Raw genomic sequence first — 25,229 nt, 5'->3', positions numbered from 1 at the left:
GCTGAGGAATTAGTGGGTGGTGGCTACCTCACACTGCCCTGAGAGGACGGGTTGGAAAGAGGCTGCAACCTTACATAGGTTGATAATTGTCCAAGGACAGAGTCTGAGCAAGAAGGACTGGGCGGTTTGTGGATTTTATAAAGTGCCATAGGTTAAGGGGACAAAAGGTACCTGGGAGCAACATCATTTATGCTTTGTAAATAATGATATGAAATGTCATTTATAACGCGCCAGTACACAAGGCGCGACAAGACAATTTAGAGAAGACAGAAGGAAGACAAGACAATCGATCTTACTAGGCTTTGTGTCATTCAGATCATGCAAGGGTGACAGCACAAAGTGCATATCAATTATTTCTCAATAAAAATACGTAAAACCTAACCAGGTGAATACTGCACACCACCAATAATCCAGGTTATTTTCGATCCCATAGAAACAAAAAAGAAAGGCATTAAACCAAGGAATAAGTGGTTTACGTCTTGCTCTTATGCTCTGCAGGATATTGCAGGAGTTATGCAGGCAGAGTGGGGGACAGGAGGAAAACTAGGAATTGTTCTCCTCATTCCACCTCCACCTGCAAACCCACAGGGATGCTCATTGTGAAGTCTGCTGTGCGCTAAAATAGGTGCAAATGCTTTACTCTAGTCTTCACACCTGTTTTACCATCCCAAGAAATTTTGTAAACGTTCTGCAGGTGAATTGCGAGACAGGACGGGAAATATATTCACTCCTCATCCTTCCTTGTCCACCTTTTAAAACCTCTTTGTTTTACCCCTGCATTACATATTCAAGCAGCAAAAAACAAATGGATTCCAATTGAATCCTCCTGCCTTGTGCGCATACATAAAAGCAGTCGGAATCCATAGGAACCATTGTCAATGATGCCCGGAAAGAGTTCTTTGCAAGCAATATTTACATCTTTTACAAACTTATAGTCACAATAAAGAGTACGGTTGTACCTTTTTTATCCTACTTTTGAACTCTGTTTTGCAAAAGTAAGGCACCCACCTTATTTTAAGTGGGGCACAGTGGTAAATTAGTGCGTAAAACCAATGCTCATCTGCTTTGATTTCACACTCTGTCACATGTTGATGCACTGACAAGGCAGAGAAGGGAGACAGAGTGAAGATAAGATCTACGCTGCGCATTCCTCCTCTGTCTTGCCAGTGCCTTTTCACTCAGGCGTGAAAGGATCGGACTCCTATGGAATCCATTTTGAATTAGCATCTGCGGAAGACCAGGCAACTCCATTAGTCAATGCCCCCTGCAAAGCGCAATTTGCCAAGAGAATTTACTTTTTCATAAGACAGAGAGGAGAATGAGAAAATAAAAATCAGGTTGCCACGATTTTACTATTTGCTTTTACTCTCTATCTCTTGAACCTTGACAATTGCATTCAGGGGACCCCACATCATGAAAGTACTAGCATGAGTGGTCCCCTGCTTGCCATTACCATCTAGTGTAAAATAAGGCTTAATGGAACAGAAGCGACTCAATGACAAGTAAGTGCTAATGTTGGTGATTCCCAGCATGCAATTTACATTTTTTACCAAATGACCCTGAAGGAGCACCATAAATCAACCTTCAAGACTCAGAACATCACTACAATGTCAATAACTTGTACCCAGATATTCGATCGAAGTTCTATTAATTGAAGGGCTTATTTTGTCTTATAGCTTCAGCCCAGATCAATGCCCAGGTTGGACTCGAGTACACAATGCCAAACCCTCCAGTGGTTACTGACCAGTACATGGACATGAATATGAATGTAAGTGCCCGTTGAAAACCATGAATGTATATGTGTACTGTTTCCTCATGGTACATCATCCCGGCAGCTGTAATGTGTAAAAGGTCAACATGTGCCTCTGTGCCTGTGGTCTGCTCAACGCGCATACTCACCATCCAATCTCCTGGCTAGGCCTGGTGGGAGCTGTTGTCCAAAACATCTGGTGAGCCAAAGGTTGCAGTTCCCTGGTCTATTTCTTCCCCACCTAAAGGATCCCCACAAATGTTAGCCTTTCATAGAAGACATTTCTATATTGTGTGACCCTCAAAGTCTTTCAGCACAAATGGAGCACTATTGACTTGCAAAGATGCGTCATGACCCATCACTCAGTATAAGCATCTGGGCTGCCATGCAGTGCAATGGAGGACCCCAGGTTTATATTATCTGTTTGTTATTTGATGAGCCTTAAACATCTTGCAATGTTAGAAGCCATGGTGGATGGAGCATGTTGTATTTTAAAAATGTAGGGAAAGGGAGTGGCGGCCTGATGCGTCAGCAACAGCAGCATTTTCAAGGGGCAGCACTTGGGTTAGTAAGAACCTTCTGGAGAGTTAGCACGTCGGGATGGAATGGGATTTTGAGACCACAAAACAGAGCAACCGTATTGACGAGAATGATACACTGCTTAGAAGCAGTGCCGATGCTTCTAAGCAGTGTATCATTCCATTGATTCTATCGATGCCGCATCTCTGTGGTTCGTAGGACAAGACTGCTTTATGGTCTGCATTGAGGAGCACACACCATTCACTTAGACATTAAAAAATTATAGTTGTGGCTACAGGGCGAACAACAGTGCATTAGATGCATGACACTACACACTATGGAGCGCACTGCCCCAAGAAATATAGAGAATCAATCAACATAAAGGCCGGCTTTATAGGGCGCTTGCCAATGTGATATTATATTTACCAAATTTCTACCTGCATTTGTGTGGTACTTAAACGGGGACGATTGCTTTTGAATGTCTAGCTTCACACAAAACACAAATACATTGGAGTGACCATGTAGAGATAAAGGGCCCAATTTGTACTGCAAAAATGACTATGCACTGACTTTGCACGGCAAAAATACACTTCGCACGGTTCCATGAATCAGGGTTTGTGTCGGCAGTCCAAAGTCACTTTTCAGCAGCGCAAAGTCACTTTGTACCGGGCAAATATTCCATGAATCGGTCCCAAAGTCTCTGGAGACCTTGATTTTTGATGAACTGTGTTTGTTGGTTTCTTTTCAACATGAGTTTGCTAACATTAATAAGACAACTAACGCCCATCAAAGCATATGTAGGGTAGAGCAAGGAAGCTACACTTGTCTGACTTTTATATTTGCTCCCTCAATTCCTCTTCGAGTGATTTTAACATTCTATTGTGTCTCTACTACCTAAATTAGGACAAAGAATTCACAATGTGAGCTGTCCACTTTTGCAATAGCAAAGAATAGTTTAATTAATGCTGTAAAAGGGGAAGTTATGAAGGTGGTCAATGTATTATGGCTTGTATCGTGTTGTGTTCTTTTTTTGCCTGCCCCTACATTGAATGTTGTTTGTTTTAGATATTTTCCTCATTTTATTATTTTAATGTTTGAATAGCGACATTAATGGGGTTGTCCCTTAGTGTGCCACTGTTTTTGCCATCTTATCCTCCTACCATGTCGCTTTCGCCTTAGTGAGGTGGAGTATTTTTAATTTCTCTTTTGTATACAACCATATATGGACAACATTTATTTTTTTAGAAACTTGTAGAGGGTACGCTGAACATCAGTGGTTGATGTGTGTGTGTGTGTGTCTGTGCGTGCACATAAGTGTGATTTATTTGGATCAAATAGTATAAACAAACACATGGGGGCATTTTACCTTAAATACTAATTGCATGCAGGGGCCCACCAACACTAGCACTTATATGTTGCATGTTCTGCTGCCTGCGATTCAACGTATGTAAGGTGGAGTGCAACAGTTAAGAGTAAAACTAGGCAAAGTCCTTTATACTCCACCTTGCAAAAATGTAAATGCTACCTTCAAATAATGCTTTGCAGATCTGCATTTACAAATGGATTCCTGTGGAATCCTCTTGCTTGTTTTTAGCAGGCACTAAATGGAGGCAGATTCCAACAGAATCCATTTGCTTTACTCATGCATGAAAATCTACTCCTTCCAATTTAAAATGACCAGCTTAGTATGTAAGTACGCAGAGGGATTTTCCTGTCCATGTAAATATGTCGGTGGCAAAGAAAAGCAATTAAGATAATGCAGCCCCGGAAATAGCAAAACCAAAGCCATGTGGACACATTGCTTTCTGTTGAATGCCCTAATACATTAATGGGGGATTTTCTGAAGCGTGTAGGCAAGACCTCATGAGGTGGGGAGGACTAGACATGGAACAACTGAAGAAGAGGGTCCCAGCAGAACATACCCAGTCACTGCATTGATTGTCCCATGATGAAGTTAAGTTAGACATAGGGTAGAATAACACAGCTGAAACACACCTATACATACATCTCATCTGTACAAGGTGCAATGAACTAAAACATGATGGTAGCCCCTGCTTATGGGTGTATTCCCACAGAGAAGGCTTTTTAGGCCATCTTCGTTCTCAGTAGAGGGTCTATCTTCCATTTTTGCTTAAATCTAAAAAAACGGTATTCAAAACACTTGGCATGAGTTGCATTATGTATCTTGGGCTTTTCCTTGGGATGCTGGCACCGGTTCATGATGTAGGCATACAGTGCTGTCCAGATGATTCACTGTCATTTTGCTCAGGTGAATTATGATGCTCTTACATGAAACCTCCCCATGTCTGGTCCTCAAGAACACGAGACAAACCAGGCTTTCAAGATAACCGCAGACTATGTACTCCTGTATGGATACGATGTACTCCTGCCTGGATACGATGTACTCCTCTATGGATACTATGTACTCCTGAATGGATACAATGTACTTCTTTAAGGATACTATATACTCCTGTATGGATACAATGTACTCCTGTATGGCCTAGAAACCCAAGCTACTCCTCACTAATGATGCCCAGCAAGGCTGAAACATGTCTGGGGATGGTGGTGGTCTCGTGCAGAAGGGATGTGACTTAGCTGTTCGGGCTGGGCTGCCCCTTTTGGGATACGATGAAGCCTGATTTGCATATGGTTTTTCCCCTTCTGTAATGAATTGGCAGGCTGAAAAAATAAGGGTCTGGAGGGTTGCCCAGAGCGGTGCCCGTGGTTATGATTAATTCAAAACCTTCCAGCCATCACCTTTTTGGTTTGGATACTATGTACTGCTGCATGGATACTATGTAGTCCTGTATGGATTATCTGGATGCAACTATAACTAGAGGGAATATCCAGAAACTATAGACTGGATTTGACAGTTGACAAGAGACTAGGAGACTACCACTCAACATATTTTAATGGATACCCAACATTGGAATTAAAAATCTACTGTGAATTTGATTTTCTAAAAGACCATGGTGATGGAACATTCTTGTGCCCCTTTTATACTTTTAATCCATCTCCTGTATTTCTTAGGTGGACTACCAAATGAAAGGTCAGACGATGGACCACTTGTCTGTGATCTCAAAGGACTTGCAACTTCCTTCAGATGCAGGTCAAAAGGATGCCATGGTCAATATGGGACTTTCTGCAGAGTACTTCAACAATCTGTTTCTGGCTGTGAGTGAAACTGGAGGCTTCAACATGGACATCTCCAGTGAATCGGTGAGAAAAGCCAGCCCCTGCCAAATACATGATAATAATAGTTCATATTTCAATGGTGGGCTAAAAAGCTACTGAATATATTCATGGTCAGAATAGCTGTGGAAGACAAGTTGTAGACTTTTGAATTTGAACTGGGTGCATATCTGTTATCAAATAACTTCTGAATGATGCCTGTAAAGAGGCCATTGTGACCATTCTTTCCATAGAAGTAATTTGTGCCCCTTTGGCAGTGCAACAACTGTACAATTATAAATGTTCTTTTATGACACACTTAATACCAACAAGTGGCTTCTAAGTATGGGATCAAATTCAAACTTGTGTTGCCCTGTGTTGTCTTGCTTCCAAGACAAACGTGTTGCCCCTGAGCTATCCTTCCTCTCCATGACACATTTGTGCCACAGCCATCTCTGATGAAACTTTGTTTATGTCTGTAATATCTGGCAACAAATAGTCATACATCGGCCAAAGACACGCCTGACAGCAATATAAAAACAATAACATGTGGGCTAGAATGTATGTTGATGCTATTGAGGGAGAAATTGCTTGTTTAGAAATAATTGGCTACAACAGAAACAGTGCGTGAGTAAGTTTCTCGCCCCTATTAAGCAAATACAATTCTGTGCATATTGGATCCATACCTGCACAAATCTCCCATTTTTACAATTTGCAAACAACAAATTGTAATAACTACCTTACATATTTTACATAGAACAAAAGCACTCACTGGGTCTGCTCAGGGATTGGGCGGAGCAGAAAAATGTGGTGGTAATAGCGTTCCCACCGCAGTACAGCTCAGCCCAATGCTGAGTTTAGGTGGAAAGTTGGTGGCTTACCACCAGCTTTCAGCTGGAGATAAATCTTGGCACTTTCCGCCCATTTACGGTGCAATTACCGCGGCAGAAATCGGTCTTGGTAATTGCACCCAATATGCCCCATTGGGTCCGAATGGAGACTTACCCCCCGGCCCCCAGAAACTTGGGTTCTGGCACTAATTGCGCTGGTCTGAGTTGCACTATTAGCATTGAGCGGTAACCCAGTGCATTTATTGCTGGGATATCGCCGGGATACCAAACAACCCGTGATGAAGCCCATTGACTTAACTGTGAGATTCAGATTGTTCAAAAGGCATGTCTTAAATGTTAAAATACCATTTCGTAAAGACACTGCTAGCACATATTCTCCCCCACTTCACCCGACTCAATGATAGTCATTTTATGAACCTCAGAAGAATGAGGGGACCTGCTGGCATTTGAAACTGTGATTATGTAGTACACTCAGATCCCGGAAGTGAAGACATTAGTCCAGTGAGCCAAATACCCAAAGACACTTGTTCCTTCTTGTGGACCCCTCTTTGGGATGAGCATTTGGCTATATACTTATCTGAGGGGAAAGGGCCGTGAACAATTGCCAAACTTCATCAACAACGGTCTTAACTTCTAGACAACACCATATCCATGTTCTCTCTTACCAGGGAAAGGGGCTGTCCACTGGAGTAGGTTTGCCTGTGCCGACCGTTTAGGTTAAGGCAAGAATGAGTATAAGGGAACATTCTAGCTAGAGACAGCTGGCTAGAATGCACAAATCAATGACATAGGGGGTCATTATGACCCAGACGTTAAGGGGCTAACGGCGCCGTAAAAGGTTGCGGCGCCATTAACCCCTTAACGCCTTACTACGAGGTCCCTTTGGTCTGGACCAGCCGTTAAGGTAGGGACCCGCAAAGGGACCTTGAAGGTAATTAAGGTACCACAATTTACGGTACTGTAATTACCGCCTTCCCCTTTCCCATTGAGCTCTATGGGGCAAAAATGGGAATGGGGAAGGGCCAATGGTAAATGGGGTATTACCGCCCTGCCAACCTTGGAATGGGGTGGTAATTCCCCATTTCACCATGGAGGAATCAGTAAATTACCGGCATTAACCATGGCACTAATAGCGCCATTGGTTCAAGCCGGGGTTGTAATGAGGGCCATAGTCATATATAGATCAACAGAGGTTTCAAATCCCAGATCTGCGCTTAGAAACCAAACTCTGGTATGATATTAGGCACGTTATAAAAAAAAAAAATCAAATAAAAAAAATATATATATTTATGAATGGACAATTAATGACTAATAACCATTATGAACATTACTGCATAATATGTTTTTGTTGTACAGGTCTCTGCTCAAGATGCTTATCGCCTCTCCACTACCAGCTTGGGCCTCATTATTTCCAATGTAAGTCTGCATGAATGGTTTTGGTTTACTGTTAATTGACTGTCGCCTCTCTCTCTCTTTCTTGAGTACACATTTGGAGCCAATTTATAGAAAGTATGCATGGTGCATAACAGGCGTGTGCATCCCTTCATGAGCTCCCTGTACAGCTACTTACTAAAGAAGCTTTTGCAGACCATGCTGAAGTATGCCATATACGAGTGCTAACATTGTGCCTGCAAACTGGCAAGGGGAAACCCCTAACTTGCCAGTGATTGTTCCCTATGCAAATGAACATAATAGGGCAAACCACTGTTTTTCCGAAGATATATCATAAGGAGTAACTTTGCACACTTCTGATTTTACATGGCCTGAAGCTCTGCCCACTGTTAAGAAGAGAAGGTAGAATGTAAGGTTTCAGGGTTTAAATACATAATATCACCATGATATAACAAACGTTTTTTCTGGCCTCACAAATTCTTTAAAATCCTGCTACACCTGTAGGTATTGTTTCTTAGTTTACCTGTCTGATATTGCACTGGTCACCGGGCTACACTCTGATTTCGGACCTGGTCCCTGCACGCCCAGTTGCACACCTACACTGCCTCCCGACAACCCTTGCCCTTGGGTCTGTATCTGTAACACTACAGTCCCCCCTACCTGCACTTTTGGACACCTGCTGTCAATACTTATCCTTGCACCTGCCACCTGCTGGCCACACTTCTTGTTATTGTTTTGATCCCATGTACAGCACTGCCCCTTCCCCTTCCCCTGGCACGTTTCCCCTCTGCCGACCCCTGCACTTGCGCGATCTCAATGTAATTTACCCTAGTAAGATCATTGTCTCTGTCCTCCCTCTGTTCCCCCTTCCTTGCCTCGTCGCGCTTTCAAACACTTGTGTATAGGTGCGTTACAAATGCCATATCATATCATAACTACTTGGCCTAAGAGAAATGCTCTCGACCCATGGTGACGGGTGACCGAAATTATACTGCTGCTTTCTATAAAATGGTGCATGTCTTCATAAGCCCACTTCAGGTTTGATGCCCTGGAACCAGAAGCCACTCACATACAAAGACACCTTTGTTTGACATTCACTACAAACACGGTTTGTTTGTAGAAATTGACAAATCAAAGTTTCATACATCCCAGAAAGTCATTGTACTCATCAACTATGTGGGAAGTAAAGTAGATTTTGGGTGGCTTGCTTTTAACAAATTGCTACAAATTGCAGATTGTCCATTGCTTTCTATTTGGCCAGAGAACTAACTAGCGTTCATCACTTTAATTTACAAAGACACATGTCTGCCCTGTTTTCCACCAAGCCCATTTCTGGACAGAGTTCCAGTCACAAAAAGCCAAATGTATCTGTATGTAAAATAAGTTCTCCAAATGCCCCAACATTCATAGTATGTGCAATAAACTAATTTCCAAAATATTGTTTAGCCTAGTTGGCCTATTGCTAATATTAGGGGTTCATTTTGGAATTAAATGGTTGGGTTGGATGTTCACATTTAAGAGAAAACTGAAGTGAAAAGAAGTTAATTAAAATGAAAATATTAACTCATGGCTCATCAAAAGACAATGAGCCTCATTCCGAGTGGGGCGGTAAGGGATACCGGGCACCGGTAAGGAGAATCCCTTACCGCCCTACTACGAGTTCCCTTAGCGGGTCCCTCCTTTAACGCCTGGTCTGACCAGGCGTTATGGACGGGACCCGTTAAGGGAATTCAGAGCCAATAACGGTACCGCAATTTGCGTTACCGTTATTAGCGCCTTCCCCATTCCCATTGAGCCCTATGGTGGCTCAAATGGGAGTGGGGAATGGCTTTTTCAATGGGGACTTACTGGTCCTGCAAAGATCCGACTACACCGGTAAGTCCCCATTGAACCATACCGGTGCAGGACCCGCTATTGGAGGCAGTCATGGCGCAAATAGCGCCATGACTACCTCCAATCTCGGAATGAGGCCCAATGTTCGGAAGTGTTGGTCAAATGTTCGGAAATGTTCTATAATACTCTTAAAGTGCAGAGCTGCCATTATCATGGGCTTGAAGCGTGTTAAGCTTTCAAGGAGATCGGTGGACTGCAGTCTGTACATGCAATACAAAGAGTGTACCCCATTGCAGGAGAAGGACATAACTTGATTGTCTTCATTTGATATTGGGTGCAAATGAACATTGGTTGACATTGAAGACGAGAAATGTAACATTATAGCTTGCAGTATAGGGGTTGCTCCGTAATTGCTTTGCCTTTGAATATGTGGTTGCTTGCATGGACAGAATTTGGCTTGTGACTTAGCCTGACTCTTGCAGACTTAGTAGTCTGCAGTCTTGCAGACTGATACAAATAACAGGGCTCGAGGGATTATTCTTTATGTAGGTTTACTAGACTTGAAGCAAGCCTTTGACTTATTTGATTGGAACATCTTATGGTCTAAGTTAGATGGGCTAAGGGTGCCTGAAGGACTCCTTAAATGAATACAGTTACTTTACAAGAATGCATTCATGGTGGTCAGGTGAGATTAGGACTTAGACAGAGCAACCCGCTGGCGCCACTATTATTTATATTAATACCTGCAGATTTTGAGGCCTGTTTCTGTGACCCCCAACCATTTTGCTACCTCTTGAAAAGGCACAAAATATTGCTTATTGGTACATGCAGATCATACCGTTGTGTTGGATCGGACACCAATAGGTTTCCAAAGAAGTTTGTGTGCTGCCAAGGTCTCTTTTAAATTACATAATTTAGAACTGAATATGAAGGAAAACGAAAGTGCTGCCATTTGGTAACAAAAGGCTTAAATATAAATGGTTCCTTAATGGCAGCTTAGTGAAGAAGTAAAATATTATACCTAGCTGGGTATTACTTTTTCTAAAAATTGTTCCTGTCCAGCACACAAGCTGACCACTAGGAATTTGTGAAACCTTAGATTTGACAGGCTATTAAAATTCTGTTACAGATATGGAACACATGTTCTTACAAAGTGCATTGAGGTTTTTAAGGCCAAAAAGACATCAGTATAACTTTGTTTAGCTGGTGTTTGGGGCCTTTGGGTGCTGGAATTCTCTTAATGATCCATAATCAATGTTTAAGATCAATTATAGGTGTTCCTAGATGTGCCTTGATGTGTGTTATCAGATTGGAAGTTGGAGTTCCTCTGTTGATAGCTCTAGTTGCTGTAGCAGCTGTTAGATATTCGCCTCTGGTTTAATAAAGCCAAATGTGAAACATGCAATCATTGATTTTAGTGAAAGGATTATTTCTGGACAATCTCTCAGTTGGACCCAGATTTCTACTCTCTGTTCCTGGTGGGATTTACCAATACTGGAGTTTATGTCAGCTGAGAAAAATATGACTGTCCTTCAAAGGACAATTAAGGTGGCATTAGCAGCAGATTGTAGTGCAGATTATCGGGAGACATCAAATAAACCCTGCTCTCAATCATCTTTGAAAACCAGACAGGCCTCATCCAAGACCAACATAACACTACTGGTCAGTGCCTTGTTCTACATCTATTTTAAATATTATCGATCAGTTTTCTACATATTTTATTATTTCTTGTGGGCTTCAACCCGAGTTCTTCTAAAGTCATCATTGTGCACAGTTCTCGTATGTGTCTAGCCCAAACTAATCATGGATCTCTCTGGCAACTCAAGACCTTTTTGCATAGCATCTCTATAATTTACTAAATACGCGTTTCAACCAATTGACTCCCAATAGTTCAGAGGTCTTAACGGTGTATTATAAGCAATTCTGTGTAGTCCCAATTCCATATCAATCAGCAAATTTAGAGTGGTCCTGTGGCGTGGTCTGGGGAAAATGTCTGTTTTTTTAGTGAGGACTTTTTACTGTGATAGTCAATCTCACTGTGTCACAGAAGCCCTACAGTTGAGCTACACAAGATGTGGCACCAAATGTATGGCTTCTATCATCCTCCAAAGCTGGCATAACAGCTTTGCTCGAAATTATTAGAAAAAGCTAATACGGCACTGCTTCTCCTTACAGGAGTCTGATGACATTTTTCAATGTGCTTCCCTCAGTAACTGCTGGATATTAACAAATATATATATTGTCAAGGAGCCTGACTTCCTCAGTAACTGCCCCTTTTATCTGAAGATTCAGCTGAGTAGGAATCCTTGTCTTGTGGCCATAGAATAAGGATTGCATTTTGTAGCCTTCACATGAAAAAACACATGAAAAAACACATATGCCTTTCACCAGTTCTTTCATGATTCCACTTGGAAGATGCAGAAGCAATTCAATACCAAAGTTAAGATGGTCATAGATGGTATTTTAGAGCTGCCTACTGAAAAAGCAATAAGCAGGTGTTCCGTTCCAGATAACCATATCGCTTACGTTGATAGCATAGCCTGTTGAGGTGGATTTCCAAAATCAATCATGTGGTGATTCTGGGAGGCCACCCTATTACTGTGAACATGGACATACTGAGATGTTAGCCAAACCCAATCAAGAGTGGTCTAGGGCTACATGTGTCCACATAGAACAACACCAATAATTCAAGTTTTAAAGGCAAGTACACAAATAAGCAATGATCTATTAGGCATTTAAAATACTCACTAATTTAGTAAAACATCTAGCCAACTGTTGTCACACACGTACTCTTAAACTGATATATACATTAACCATTAGAAGAAGAAATAAAACATATACTTCAATGAAACACAGGTAAGTTCAAATATGCAAGAAATTCAGTAGAAACCCTTAGAATAACCACAGAACAGCTAATTCCACACTTAATGAGTCCAACCTTGAACTAGCTTGGGGCTTTGTGCCCTCAAGTCACCAGTTACAAAGTTATACTTCACAGGTATATTTATTAAGAAGTTTGGATGATGCCAGTGGTTATGATCAAAAACTCAAAAAGGTAAAGTTCAGGCAAGTAAACAAACTCAATCCCAGTTACTAGGATAGGCCTAGGAAGAGTTTCTTGACTAGTCATCCACTGACCAAAGTCAGGAAAGAGTGGTGGTTTTCAGACAGGACTTTTATGCCCATGTAACCCTATGTAGGGCAGGCGGGTAAAGGAACAGATATGTTAACTTACCCCGACTCCGATTTCTCCAAAGACTACTGCTGAGGTTCAGGAGTCCATTGGTACCACAGTCATCTGTGCTTTATTTGGAAAAGGAAGGCCCAGGGGCTGTGGGTGCCAAGGTCTTTGTCGGCTGTGGGAATTAGTTTTGGTCGGGTGCCGGTACCTAAAAATCAGTTCCATACAAAGAAGAAAGATGATCAATCATCTCCTGTAAAAACATAATACCTTTCGGCTAAAGAAGCACACCAGACCTGGTTCTATAATCACCTCCTCTATAGGATGTGTTTTCGCCCGAGGAATATGTAAAATGTGCCTACTTCATGCATTGAAGCACTTTTGTTCGGCATGGGTTCTGGCTATGTTTTTAATAGGTACTGTAAGCCAGTTCTTAACCTATGTCTTTTGTTATCTGTGTAAACTATGCTACAAGTAACATGTATATTTTTGTATATCGATTATATTTGACCCTGTAATCTACATGTTTGGCTTTTATGGTACATTCTTTTTATCGAAATAAAGTGATTGATTGATACCGAAATTCAAATAAAAGATGAAGACGTCTGTGATGCAGGTAACCTTTGAACACCTCTGGAATGGCAAGAGATAGATTGCAACAGGCAGCAACAGGAGATATTCCAAGGGCGAACAAAGATGCATGGTTTCCGTTGGTGCAAATAGGGTGAACATGCAGAACCAGACATCTTGTGGTAAAAGAGGAAGACACTCCAAGTTCCAAGGATGCACTCAAAAGGCACCAGTCCTTTAGCAGGGGTTGAGAATGGTTGTTCCTACTGATCCAGGGGTGAAAGCACCAAAGAAAGTCTTGAGATCAGGAAGAGGAGCAGGGCTTCACGGGAATGTCACTGGAATGGCTGATGGTCAGCTGCAGGGGTCATCCTCAGGTTGTCATGGGCTGCTCTTCTTCAGGGAGAGACTGGCTTTAATGATGAGCATTGAATGACTGGAGGAGCCCTCCTTCTATCCAAGAATTGGTCTATGAGCTCAACCAAGCCCACCGATGGAATGGATATGTTCCATTCACACTGGCAGTGGCTATCCAATGATGGATAGCCACTGGCCACAACATCTGCCAAGAAACAGACATTCAGGCACCAGGATGTGTACTAAGACCAGACAGTCCCAGACGCCACATCTGGGCTCACACACAAACCATCCCTTGGGCCATGAATACAGTAGTATTCACCAAGAAGTGACATTCCATATATGGCATTTCCTGAAGGCAGGAAGAAAGCAAAAGAACCATATGCCAAAGGAAGCAAAAACCGTGTGACACTGCCATTTTAGGGTGCTAGCCATCTTTAGTACCCCTTTGCAGCAAATGCAAACGTGCACGAGTAAAACGTGTAGAACACGGTAGAATAATATGGTTATAATGATACAAAGTAGATTAAACCCAATCCACTTTAGGGTGATGTGTGCAATTGTAACAATGCAAGAAATCCACCAAGAGAGATATATTCTCTCAATACTGATAGCCTGATGGACTAATTCATTTCCCCATAGGAATTCACACAAAGACAATGAAAGTAAAGCAGAAGGCTTTGATTACCTGCAAAAAGTCAGGTCAGAGTTTCACACAAAGCAAAAAGAAAGGGGTCCCATTGAAGTATATGGGATGAAAGCAGCAAAAAGAAAATCTTTCCAATTATAGCCCCACCAATCACAGCTAAGGCCAGCACGGGAGAGGCAATGTCCTCAGATACAATACCTTTATAGACTACCTACAGTTTAGCCCTTCTGAACCTGAATGACTTGTCGATTGCAGAGACCATGGATGTCATAGCAGGATTGCATTCTGCAAAGTACCTGGGTGATCCAGTAGTTACACAGACTATAAACACCTCAGAACAGTGTTTATCCTGGGCGAATTGAAACAGAACCTGTGTCACACCCTTGCTAGTAAAGATATCCTTAGAGCATGATAGGTTTTCTAATTATATGCCTATTTGGGATGTTCCCTGCTACTGATATTATTGAATAAGGCAGCACAGTTTCCATTCTAAGGCTATTTCCAAAACTAAAATACTGTTGGGTGATAGGCAGTCAGGCTTTTGGCCATATCAGATCTCCAAAAAGGCCTAAATGGCCTAAATGCATGTTAATCCATCGTATTGACTTGTCTGAGAGAATCGACTGCAGTCTCTGATTCAGTCTGTGACTATATTGGCTCCTTCCTTGATAAGAGATCATCCAAAATGTAGGTCAATGACTGGATATCTGGAACCAAAATTCTGTCTTGCAGACTTAGGGATTCTGCCTTTCACCACTTCTGTTTAATGTATGTATAAAGCCTTTACATGATTCTTTAACTAATCTCATGGTGTGCTTTCAGAACTGCACCAATGACACACAGATCATTTTTAAATTGACAGTCCAATATGAGATTAACATGGGCTTCATTAGGTCCAATTTACAGGAAACATCCAAGTGAATGTCACTGAATTGGTTAGGACAAGCCAAAACATAAACATTGTTTATATCACCTTCACATTTACTACTGATAGAACTGCAGAAAGTTGTAGTGCTTTCCTGGTCCAATTGCAAGATAGAAGTGATGGATCAGGTGAACTCATTGGGAATAATACTGGACTCATCCCTGTCGATGGGCCCCCAGGTCAGTAACCTAGTCGGCTCCACTCATTTTCACTTAAGGATCTTACAACAATTTCACCCATTGTTGCCTGAGCCTGATTATGCAACCTTTGTGAAGGCCAGTGTAGGGGCCAAACTAGAATATTTTAACTCTTTACCCACTGGCATGAATGAACATCTGATTAGGTGTATACAAGGGTTGCAAAACATTGCTGCGCGCTTTATAATAAATAGTGCCCTTCGTAGACATATCACCCCCATACTGATGAAGTTGTTTTGGCTCTTTATACAGGACAGAATCAAGTTTAAAATTCTGAGAATGATCTATAAAACCTTGTACAGCAGGGCTCCAATATACAGGAGGCAGGGATTTCCCTTTTACATTTCAAACAGGCCACTATGATCCTCACTGCACAATTTGTCATCGGACATTGGAGAAACCACAAGTCTCCAACCATTTATAAAGAGATTGAAGACTTACCTGTTTGATCCTTAGGACCTGCTTCACAGAACCTTTTCCTATGGGAATGCTCCATTATAAAACACTTCATTGAATCAGGCCGTAAATGTACAACTAGACATCCTCATCTTTCATTCTAGAGGTCCTACTCTAGCATTGTCAAACCTATTGGTAGCCGCCCCTAACTTCTTATTAAAATAGAAAACTAGACAATATAACATGTTTAAACAATACTAAATGCAGAGCAACTGACTACAGTTGAGGCCCCTGCAATAATTTGTTTGGTAAACACTACCTGCCAATTGGTCACCGTTGAATTTTCAGACCTTGCTTTACTTGCATGCATGCTTGGTAGACCCAAATCTGCTCAGACAATTGCAGTAACAATTATTTGTCAAATGAAGAAGTCATTTCAGTCATTAATATTGCACACCAACCAAAGCGATGTCTGATCAATGCAGAGTGAGAAGAACGGGCATGTACTTAAAGCACACATGGCAAATGGCACAGTATATTGCAAGATTAATGACTCCCATGCCCTACAATTTCCACTGCTTTGACCCCTAACAAGCAAAGAGCACCGCTAAGTATCTTCTTCACATTAGTACCACTACTACTTACTTGTTCCCTTGTCAATATATCAGGAGTGTAAGTGATGGTTAAAAGGATGGATGGTGGGGTAGCTTGTAACATGTAAACTGGCAAGACGTGTACAAAATATTGGGCCTCACTATAGTGGATTCATTTTTATTAAGTTTAAAGGAAAGCCATCTAAAAAGATCGTGGCAATATTTGCACCTCAAAAGCATTTAGCAACATAGCATAATATGTGTAGTACATTAGAAACATTTCACATCATAACACGTATTGTTAAAGGTTTGGGAGGGAGACATGGCGTGTCTGGAAAAGCCTCACCAGGTCTCAGCATGCTGGCCTACCATCCAAATGAGGCAACAAAATGGGGTGGGGGGATGGGAAGGAGGGGCCTCTACAATAAAATTCCACAGCAAAGAGAGTTTCATGCCTCGGAGCAGCTCAATTCGCCGTCCCAGGTATGCACTCAAAGCTTTGTGCCTATCAGGGTGAGCTACCTGGGAAAAGTGACAGCAGTAGATCCACCATTTTATAATGATCACACCAATGAAAGACCCTTTAGTTGAATAGGCACATATAACCAGGTTTAACATATATGGTTAGGCAATAAGGTCATGCTGTATGTTCATATGGTGGCTGTATCAAGCGCTTCTGAGGTAATGCAGCAGAATTAAGCAATCATTTTAGCAGTGTGTGTCTCAGAATGGGCTATACATGAGGTGCCTTAAGTACATTTTAGATATTTCAACAAGTGTTTTGCAACTAATTTGGACCCCAGTTTGGACCTACTTGCATCATGGTGATGTTCAGACCACACTTCTCTTTCCATGCTGAGCGTCACCCCCTTGAAAAATGTCCACAACCTTGCCTAAGATTCTCTTCTGCACTGCGAGCCGGACGGTGGTCCTGAAATTTTGCCTCTGGTCTTCGGCCGCCAACCTCCAGACTTTAGCACTGCCCACCCTTCCCCGGGCACTATAAAGAAAAAGCAGGCGGTTTAAAGTAAGTCTCTACCTGCTGCCATCACATACTTCCCATCAAGAAAGGAAACTTCTGGACCATTGCTTAAACACAAGCATAAAAGGTACGTTATTCAGACAATTCTATATGTATCAAGGCCCATCAGGTCTACAGAAATTCTCCAAGGTATCGCTGCTTATTAAGGTTAACATAGATATGGTTAAGGTTAACATAGATATGGTTTCAAAATTTGAAAAGGGGAGGGGCCTAATTGTTTTTGACTGAATTACTGCCAGTATGTTCAGTGACCAATGCCGAACCATTTATAGTTTACGATTAATTTTTAAATCATTGGTTGAAATGGTTTATGTGCAAAAATCTGAGCATAAATGTGTAGAAAATCAATACATGTTGTGCAATCAGTTTTGTAGGTGGGCCTATGAAAAATGGCAATAGATGCCAGGTCGCCAACAGTACACAGGAGCATTTTGATGAACATGTTCATCCTGGCTGGGAATACATGGGGCCTGTCTCAAGAATAAATGCCTTAATAGAGCTCTTAAGATTGAGATGGAATATTCTCCCAACAAGAGAGGTAATGAGGAGAAGGAAGTTGGTGGATGACACAAATGTCTTCTGCTGATTCTGTCATAAAATAGGGGAAATAGAAACTAGTTTCATTCCCGGTTGCTTTCATGCCCGGAATTAAGGGCAAAAAGAATGACATATCTTGAGAAACTTGCTAAATGGGGTGTTAGGGGCGATGACAGCTATATTTGGTCTAGATGTCTATCAATTGTATATAATATGGAGGGCCTGGCAGTGGCCGGCTTTATCACATATTTGTACCTTGATACTGATACCACTTTGGCTATGGGGAACTCTAACCCTTTGGGTTGTGCATGTCTTTAATCAATGGCTTATTGTTGCTGGTGCTGGAGGGATGACATTGTGTCCCTATCCCCTTTCTCAGAACTATCACATGTTGGGGCGAGTGAGCCATCAGTAGAAGGCTGACTATTGTTGCTATTTAGAGGGATTATATTGGGTACCTTCATCTCAGGTATATATCCCCCTTATTATGTAGATGGAATTTTAGATGAATAATCCTAAAATTGTATCTATTACAGTAAAGTTTACTATATTGCTCTGTGTATATGTAAAGGTTTGGCTGATCTTATACTTCTTCTCTCCTATTTTATTTTCTCTTCTCTCTCCTTATCTTTTTTCGTTGCCACCTATTTTAGGACTATGTGGAGCTTATGCAAATGAAGGCACTTTATCTTGTAAATCATGTGATGATGAATATATTTTAGGTACTCTTTTTCGTAAAATGTGTAATGATATTGTATTTTAGACATTTGTTTGTGATGTATATTGTTGTATTTTATTGTAAAGGTTTCTTATGTAAACCACATACAAAAGAAAATGCCAGCATTGCCTTGTGAAACATGTTTTCATTCTGGCTGAGTGCCTAATATATTTAAACAATGAACTGTAAATGAGTGTCATCTGGCTGTGTCCAAAGCAGATCATGTGACGTGCCAACATAATTGGCCCCATTACAAATGTACAGGTCACTGAAAAAACTATAGGTAACACATAAAGTTATTTTAGTCCTCCGGATTATGAGTTGCAAACGCATAAGGAGGCAATACCTCCAGCATATGATTTGTAGTATTGCCTTCAGAAATTGGAGACCACAGGTGACTTACTAAGGACTACCGCAACTCATAACAAGGTGGAGTTTCCATAATTACCATTGGTGGTAACTGTAATTCTGTCTGCAGGAATTAGCACCGCTAAAACCTTCAAACTTGTGATAAGGAACAGTATGCCGGCAATACCCAATGTTATGCGTGTTGTTCATTATACAACAAGTTAATTCTTGCTGTGCCTAAAGGAGATTATAACAAAACAAAAGTGGTAATGGGTGGAAGGTTTAGAATTAATCTTAACCTCTGGCATTGCTCTGGTTAACCCTCTAGACCATTGTTCTTCGCCTGCCAAGCCATTACAAAAGGAGAAAGACCATATGCAAATCAGGTTGTTCCCAGCCCAAAATTGGCAGTTCAGCCTGAACTGCTTGGTCACATCCCTTCTGCACAAAACCATGAGCATCTCCAGGCATGTTTCAGCCTCATTGGGTCTCATGAGTGAGGAGTAGCTTGGGTCTCTAGGCCCAGCAGACATGAAACCTGGTCATGCCCGTCCCACTCAGGGTGACTATAGCAAAACCAAAGAGCTGATGGCTGGAAGGTTTAGAATTAATGTTAACCTCTGGCAAAGCAGATTAGATGGCATGTAAACGCAATATGCCTGGGCTTCCCTTCTTTCATGCTTCCAGCTCAGTGCTAGAAAAGCATTAACATGTATTGCACATTTTTATGCTTACTATGCCAAATACAGCCCAGCGTTGCCAGCGTAAAAACATATTTTTTTCTTGCGGCATGTATGTAAAGCAGATCACTAAGTCTGTCAACACAATATGCCCTGAAGACATATCTGTTCTCGGTCTAGGTTTCTCTCCTTAAGCTCTTCTGTTTTTTGTCTGCTCTGTCACACCCTTTAGCGCGATGCCCTTGCTGGTGAATAGCGCTCTACAAATGCGGATAACATAACATAACATAACATGCCACATCTGTACAATTTTCATCCTGCTAACCCAGCGCCCAAAAACATGTTTCAGCGTTGCCGTGTAAATCTGATATTTATGCTGAAACGGCCTAATATAGGCCAGAATTGCTCTGTAAACTATGTCTTCATGATTGCGGTGACTAAAGTAGATGATTAGGGCTATCGACTCAATATTCCAGCACTGTACACATTTCATGGTATAAGCAAAGGGAAAAACAATGTATGCTGGCTTTGCGGCGTAGAACACATTTTCAAGTGGAACATGCCCAATACATGCCAGCATTTTCCTCTACATGCATTGTTGTGCTGGTGTCATTTCAGCACATTTTCCAGCACTTCACTTTAATTCAGCCAAGCCAGCCCATTTCCCAACAATGTATTCCAACTTCACACTGTGGAAAAAACACTTCTATGCAGAATGCACCTAATATATGAACTTGATCCTCGCAGTCACTGGGAGCCAGTGTAGTGATTTCAGTCCTGGAGAGATACGGTCCCTGGGCTTGAGGCCAAGGACAAGTCTCGCAGTCCTGTTCTGGATGAGTTGCAGCGGGCGGAGAGTAGAGGCAGGCAGATTTAGATAGAGGCTGTTACAGTAGTCCAGCTTCGAGAGAACCAGGGCTCTAGAGACAGTGAACTTCTGGGGGAAGGAGAGGAAAGGAAGGATACCTCGGAGGAGGTGGAGCTGGTAGTGTGACTTCTTAGAGACGTCGGATATGTGAGGAGAGAAGGAGAGTGTGGAGTCGAAGATGACCCCAAGGTTTTTTGCCTTGCAGGTAGGAGCAGGAAGAGGGCCAAGAGAGGCCGGCCAGAGAGCTGCAGGGTAGGAGGGAGTGGGTGTGCCGATGAGTAGAATCTCAGTCTTACTGGCATTAAGGCAGAGGTTGTTGGCGGCACACCATTCCTGGATAGCAGAAAGACAGTCATCATAACCACTGAGTCAAGGAAGAGCAGTGACTATTTGACTGAAATATATGGGATAACTGTGATGAGGAAGAGTCCAGACAACCCGGCAAGAGGTAATCACACTGGTACTGTGACTCCGAACATTTGCTGAGCCATGGAGATTGCCCTGCAGAACCATAGTGAACATTGTAGTCTTTATGGACATTACACATGCATAAAAATGGATGAAGTACTCTCATCATGGTCAAGCACTCCCTGGAGGAACCATGGAAGACAGCATGGTTGAGGGAAGAGAGAGAAGGCAGACCGTGATGCCGAGACGGCAGCAAGCCGGTCCAAGATAGGTCCAGTGTGGAGGGACCATCCGATGAAATAGAGGAAGAAGCTCCTGGCGTCCCTGAGCTCTGGAAAGCATTGGAAGCAGGAACCACACCAGCCAAGAGAAGGTTCCCCTGCAGAGCCACTGCAGACCGAAGGGAGACACAGAGAGATGGGTCAGGCTCACGGTTGATCGCAGGCTTCCAGAGACACCCAGGACCACTGCGGATCACAAGGAAAGGTTCATGGGTGGCAGGGGAGGCACTGGGGTACCCAGAAAATGATTGAGAAACTTTCAAGGACAAAGAGGTCAAGAATCTAGGGTATGAGTTTCTGGCACAGATTAAGGAACTTTTGCCTATTGAGAAAAGCACGATGGTACTTGGCAGGAGAGGGAGCCAGGTTCACCAAACAAAAGGCGAAAACAGAAAGTGCAAGTCTGGAACCCACACCCACAAAAGCAACAACATGCATCGTCATTGTTCTTCATAGTCACAGTACCTGGTAGAGGAGTTTACCTGGTTGACTTTACCTGGAGAACCTAATAGTCACCAGGGGAAGGGAGTAATTTTTCCTGGTGTTGATGAGCATTGTTAGAGAAGCCAAGAGAAGGGTGCCATTTTCTTGGCACTCTGAAAAGCCTGAGAGGCCAAGGAAAGGGTGTCATTCCCTCTGGTGCTGATGAACATTGTGAGAAAGGCCATCGGAAAGGAGTCATTTCCCCAGGTGTTGATGGACTGTGTGAAAGAAACCAAGAGAAGGGAATCATTCTCTTGGCCCTTAGCCGGAGAAAAGCCAGGGAAAGGGAATCATCATATCCAGGTGTTTGGGAACATATTGTAAAAAGTCAAGGGAAGGAATTTATTTTCTTAATATTGTGAGAAGCCCAAGAAAGACCAGGGTAAGGGAGTCCCCCCCCATAACATTGTGTAGATACAAGATTTGCTTTTTGCATGTGCACTGGTGGGGTACCAGGTCAAGAATACTTTTAAGACTTTTGGTTTTTCCCTTTTTGAAGATCTTTTCCATGTTATATCATCCAAAAGTGAACCTGAGTCTGTCATCCAGAAGAAGGGAGCCATTCTTCTGAGCCAAGAAGATCACCACGTTAGTTGGTATAATTTAGAGTGTAAGGGAAGTAAATAGGTTTTTACACATGACAGTGGACTATTTGCTTTCTACGAACATCTAGGCAGAGTCCATAGTATTTGGTTGAGGCAGGGAAAACCCTCTTAGTAATAGGTCCAGGTAGGGTTTTTTCCTTTTAATTTTGATTCAATCATCGTCTATAACTAAAATATGTGTGTCAATCTCCTACTTCTACACCCTTACACTATCTATTGTAAATGTGCAGTCCATGCTGGCAGTACCCACATATATAGGCCACACACACACACACACACACACACACACACACACACACACACACACACAAACACTTGTTTAAACTCATAAACACACATGCATGCACTCATGCAATCTCTCTCACAAACACACACGTCCATATATTCACAAAAACAAATTATTTTTACAACTTCCATTGTATCCATCATAGTATGTTCCCTCTCCCCCTGGCCCAGCTCTGAAGTCACCTGGTAATAATACATTGGGGTTAGCGGTCAACAGGGTGCCATAATTCACCCCTTGCTCTCACAGATTCTGAATCAGGGCAGGGGAATACGCCTGACCCCACTGACAGGCTGAAACAGGCAGGGATTATTTTGAGAACAGATTTTAGCACCCATCAGACACAATAAAAGCAGAGAGATCCCCATCCCTGGCATGCAGATCATTCTCCCTGTGAATGTGCCATGTTCAGGGCTATTTGGACCTAGCCCATGCACAGTAATGTGCAGCCTGACAGGGAGAATCAGTCTGTGTATTGCAAAGAACCTTAAAAGTGTGCATATGGAGATCCTCTGCACTACTCAACCCTCAAACGTTCGATTATGGAGAGAGGGAAAGAGCCCCCTAATACAAGTGAAGTGCAGTCTTGCAGGAACTGGATGGACCTTTAAGGGGGAGGTGCATCACCTGCATGTCCTTCGAACACACGCTGCATCTTGGCAAAAACTATGCACCTGCCGAAAACAAGCTATCTGGAAGGGTTTTGTTAAGACTTATCAGTTAACAACTAATGCTTAAACAGTAAGGATATATGTATATCAATATTAAGTGTGAGCCTCAGTGTATCGTTCTTGTAATACAGCTTTCTCTTTATTTGCACAGATCAACAGCATGTACCCCCACCCGCTGCCCATCAAATTGATCATCACGCTAAGCAGGGCCCCATTGGTTACACTGAAGCCTGGAAAGATTGCACTGAGCCTTACACCCTCCTTGGAGATTGTGACTGCAAGGCCAGGCTACCCCACCAATCCTCTCCTTCTACTGAATGTGGTGAGTTTACTGGTGATCAGTGATGTGTCGGTCATCACGAAAGATAGCCATAACAGAAAAAAGTATGTCATACAATGGGTAAATTAATTTACAATGAACATGTGATGTTTGATTGTGACATGTGAAGCCTTTTTGCTTGATTGTCAAATGTTCCCTTGATAAAGGGAACTCAAATTTGCTCATGGCAGCAATCCGTGGACTGTGTGTAGAATGTAGTGCAAAAACTATGGACTGATAGAGGTGTACCATAAGTTTCCTTTGGTATTAGGGAGTCATAAGAGTAGATTATGGTGGAAGGAGGACAGCATTCAGGATCGCCTGGGCTGCAGGAGATATGTTACCAGCATCCACTGTTCAGTGGGATGTGGAGTGCTATCAATTATATACCAGCAGAGGATTGCCAATACATATATTAGCTTATTGCAAAATGTTCTTTCTTCATGTCTTGGAGCCAGTGAGATGAAAATGCTATCTTGCATGCATCACGTGAGTGTGTACGTCTGTTTTGTTGTCACTTATACATAATAGACTGTGTGAGAAGATCAAGATGTCATTCACCTCTGATCATGTTCTCACCTTGTATGCAGGACCTCCGCCTAGCAGTCCAGATTGGTGTTTCAGGAGGAAAACTGAGTGTCTCGCTGGCTATGGACAGGTACATATTTTCTAACTTTCTCATGTGTATAGCCACCTGCCATCTTCTCCTGTACTCTATTCCTTTGTGATGTTGTCTGGCATGGCTGTGATGTTATCGTTCTGGGACACCATGCCTTTAGGTGGGGAAACAACCTGTAATGCCAGCCGGCCTGTAGGGGCATGGGTACCTTAATTACTATGAATCCATATCGATACTGCCTATTCTTTCATCAGGATATATATGGGTTTTAAAATCAGATGGGAATCCATAGGGATTCAAGCCACTCCACATCATTAGAATGAGATATGGGAGGAGCCACTGTAATTTGTACCTAATGCAATGGGAAACCATGTGAAGCATACTTCCTGTTTTCTTGCTGTGCTAAATCAGGAGGAATCCTTGCAACAATCTGACAGATGGTAAAAAAAAGAAGTGGAAACCAGCTGTAACGTCACATGACACATGTAAAATGGCACTACAAACACAAAATTCAGTGTGCATTCTATGCAGGGGATAGATCCCCCATGAAAAGTATATGTATCAACTTTACGGGAGAAAATATACAAATGTAAAATAGGGTCCTCAGATGGCACAGCTTATATGCCATAAATATCCTGAGCTGTATCAAGTATGAGAACGATGTAACAATAGTGTTGAAGACTTCATGATTTGGAATGAACAGTACTATTTTATGAGAACTGGAAAAAGTAATTGAAGGTGGGAACAGATTCAATTTGAGTGATTGGATAAGAGTTAAGCAATTATCTCCAATATGGGGTAAGTGTACATTTTGGTGAATTCACACAGCCTTTCATCGTTCTAAAGTCTTGTAATATTGATATATTGATGACCTATACATTAAGTGATTTTACAGTGCTCAGAAGTCGGAATAATCTGCCATGAAGCTCTATATAAACATGTGTTATTTTCATTATTAAAAATAGTCAACATCAAAAATGTGT

The 25,229-nt window shown here is 42.1% G+C and overlaps 1 protein-coding gene across 1 annotated transcript in view; it reads left to right on the top strand.

Annotated features, from left to right (window-relative positions):
* The window catches only part of BPIFB2 (BPI fold containing family B member 2), a 103,675-nt gene that overhangs the window by 54,155 nt on the left and 24,291 nt on the right, over positions 1–25,229 (top strand). Inside the window, exons 8-12 of the mRNA XM_069652405.1 lie at positions 1,677–1,768; positions 5,300–5,488; positions 7,648–7,707; positions 23,460–23,630; positions 24,218–24,285. Coding sequence (XP_069508506.1) covers positions 1,677–1,768; positions 5,300–5,488; positions 7,648–7,707; positions 23,460–23,630; positions 24,218–24,285 — 580 coding nt within the window. The remainder of the gene's footprint in view (positions 1–1,676; positions 1,769–5,299; positions 5,489–7,647; positions 7,708–23,459; positions 23,631–24,217; positions 24,286–25,229) is intronic.

The sequence above is a fragment of the Ambystoma mexicanum genome, chromosome 3p (genome assembly GCF_040938575.1).
Source record: "Ambystoma mexicanum isolate Mex_15411 chromosome 3p, UKY_AmexF1_1, whole genome shotgun sequence".
NCBI classification, from domain to species: domain Eukaryota; kingdom Metazoa; phylum Chordata; class Amphibia; order Caudata; family Ambystomatidae; genus Ambystoma; species Ambystoma mexicanum.
This window is presented reverse-complemented; position numbering and strand designations above follow the sequence as displayed.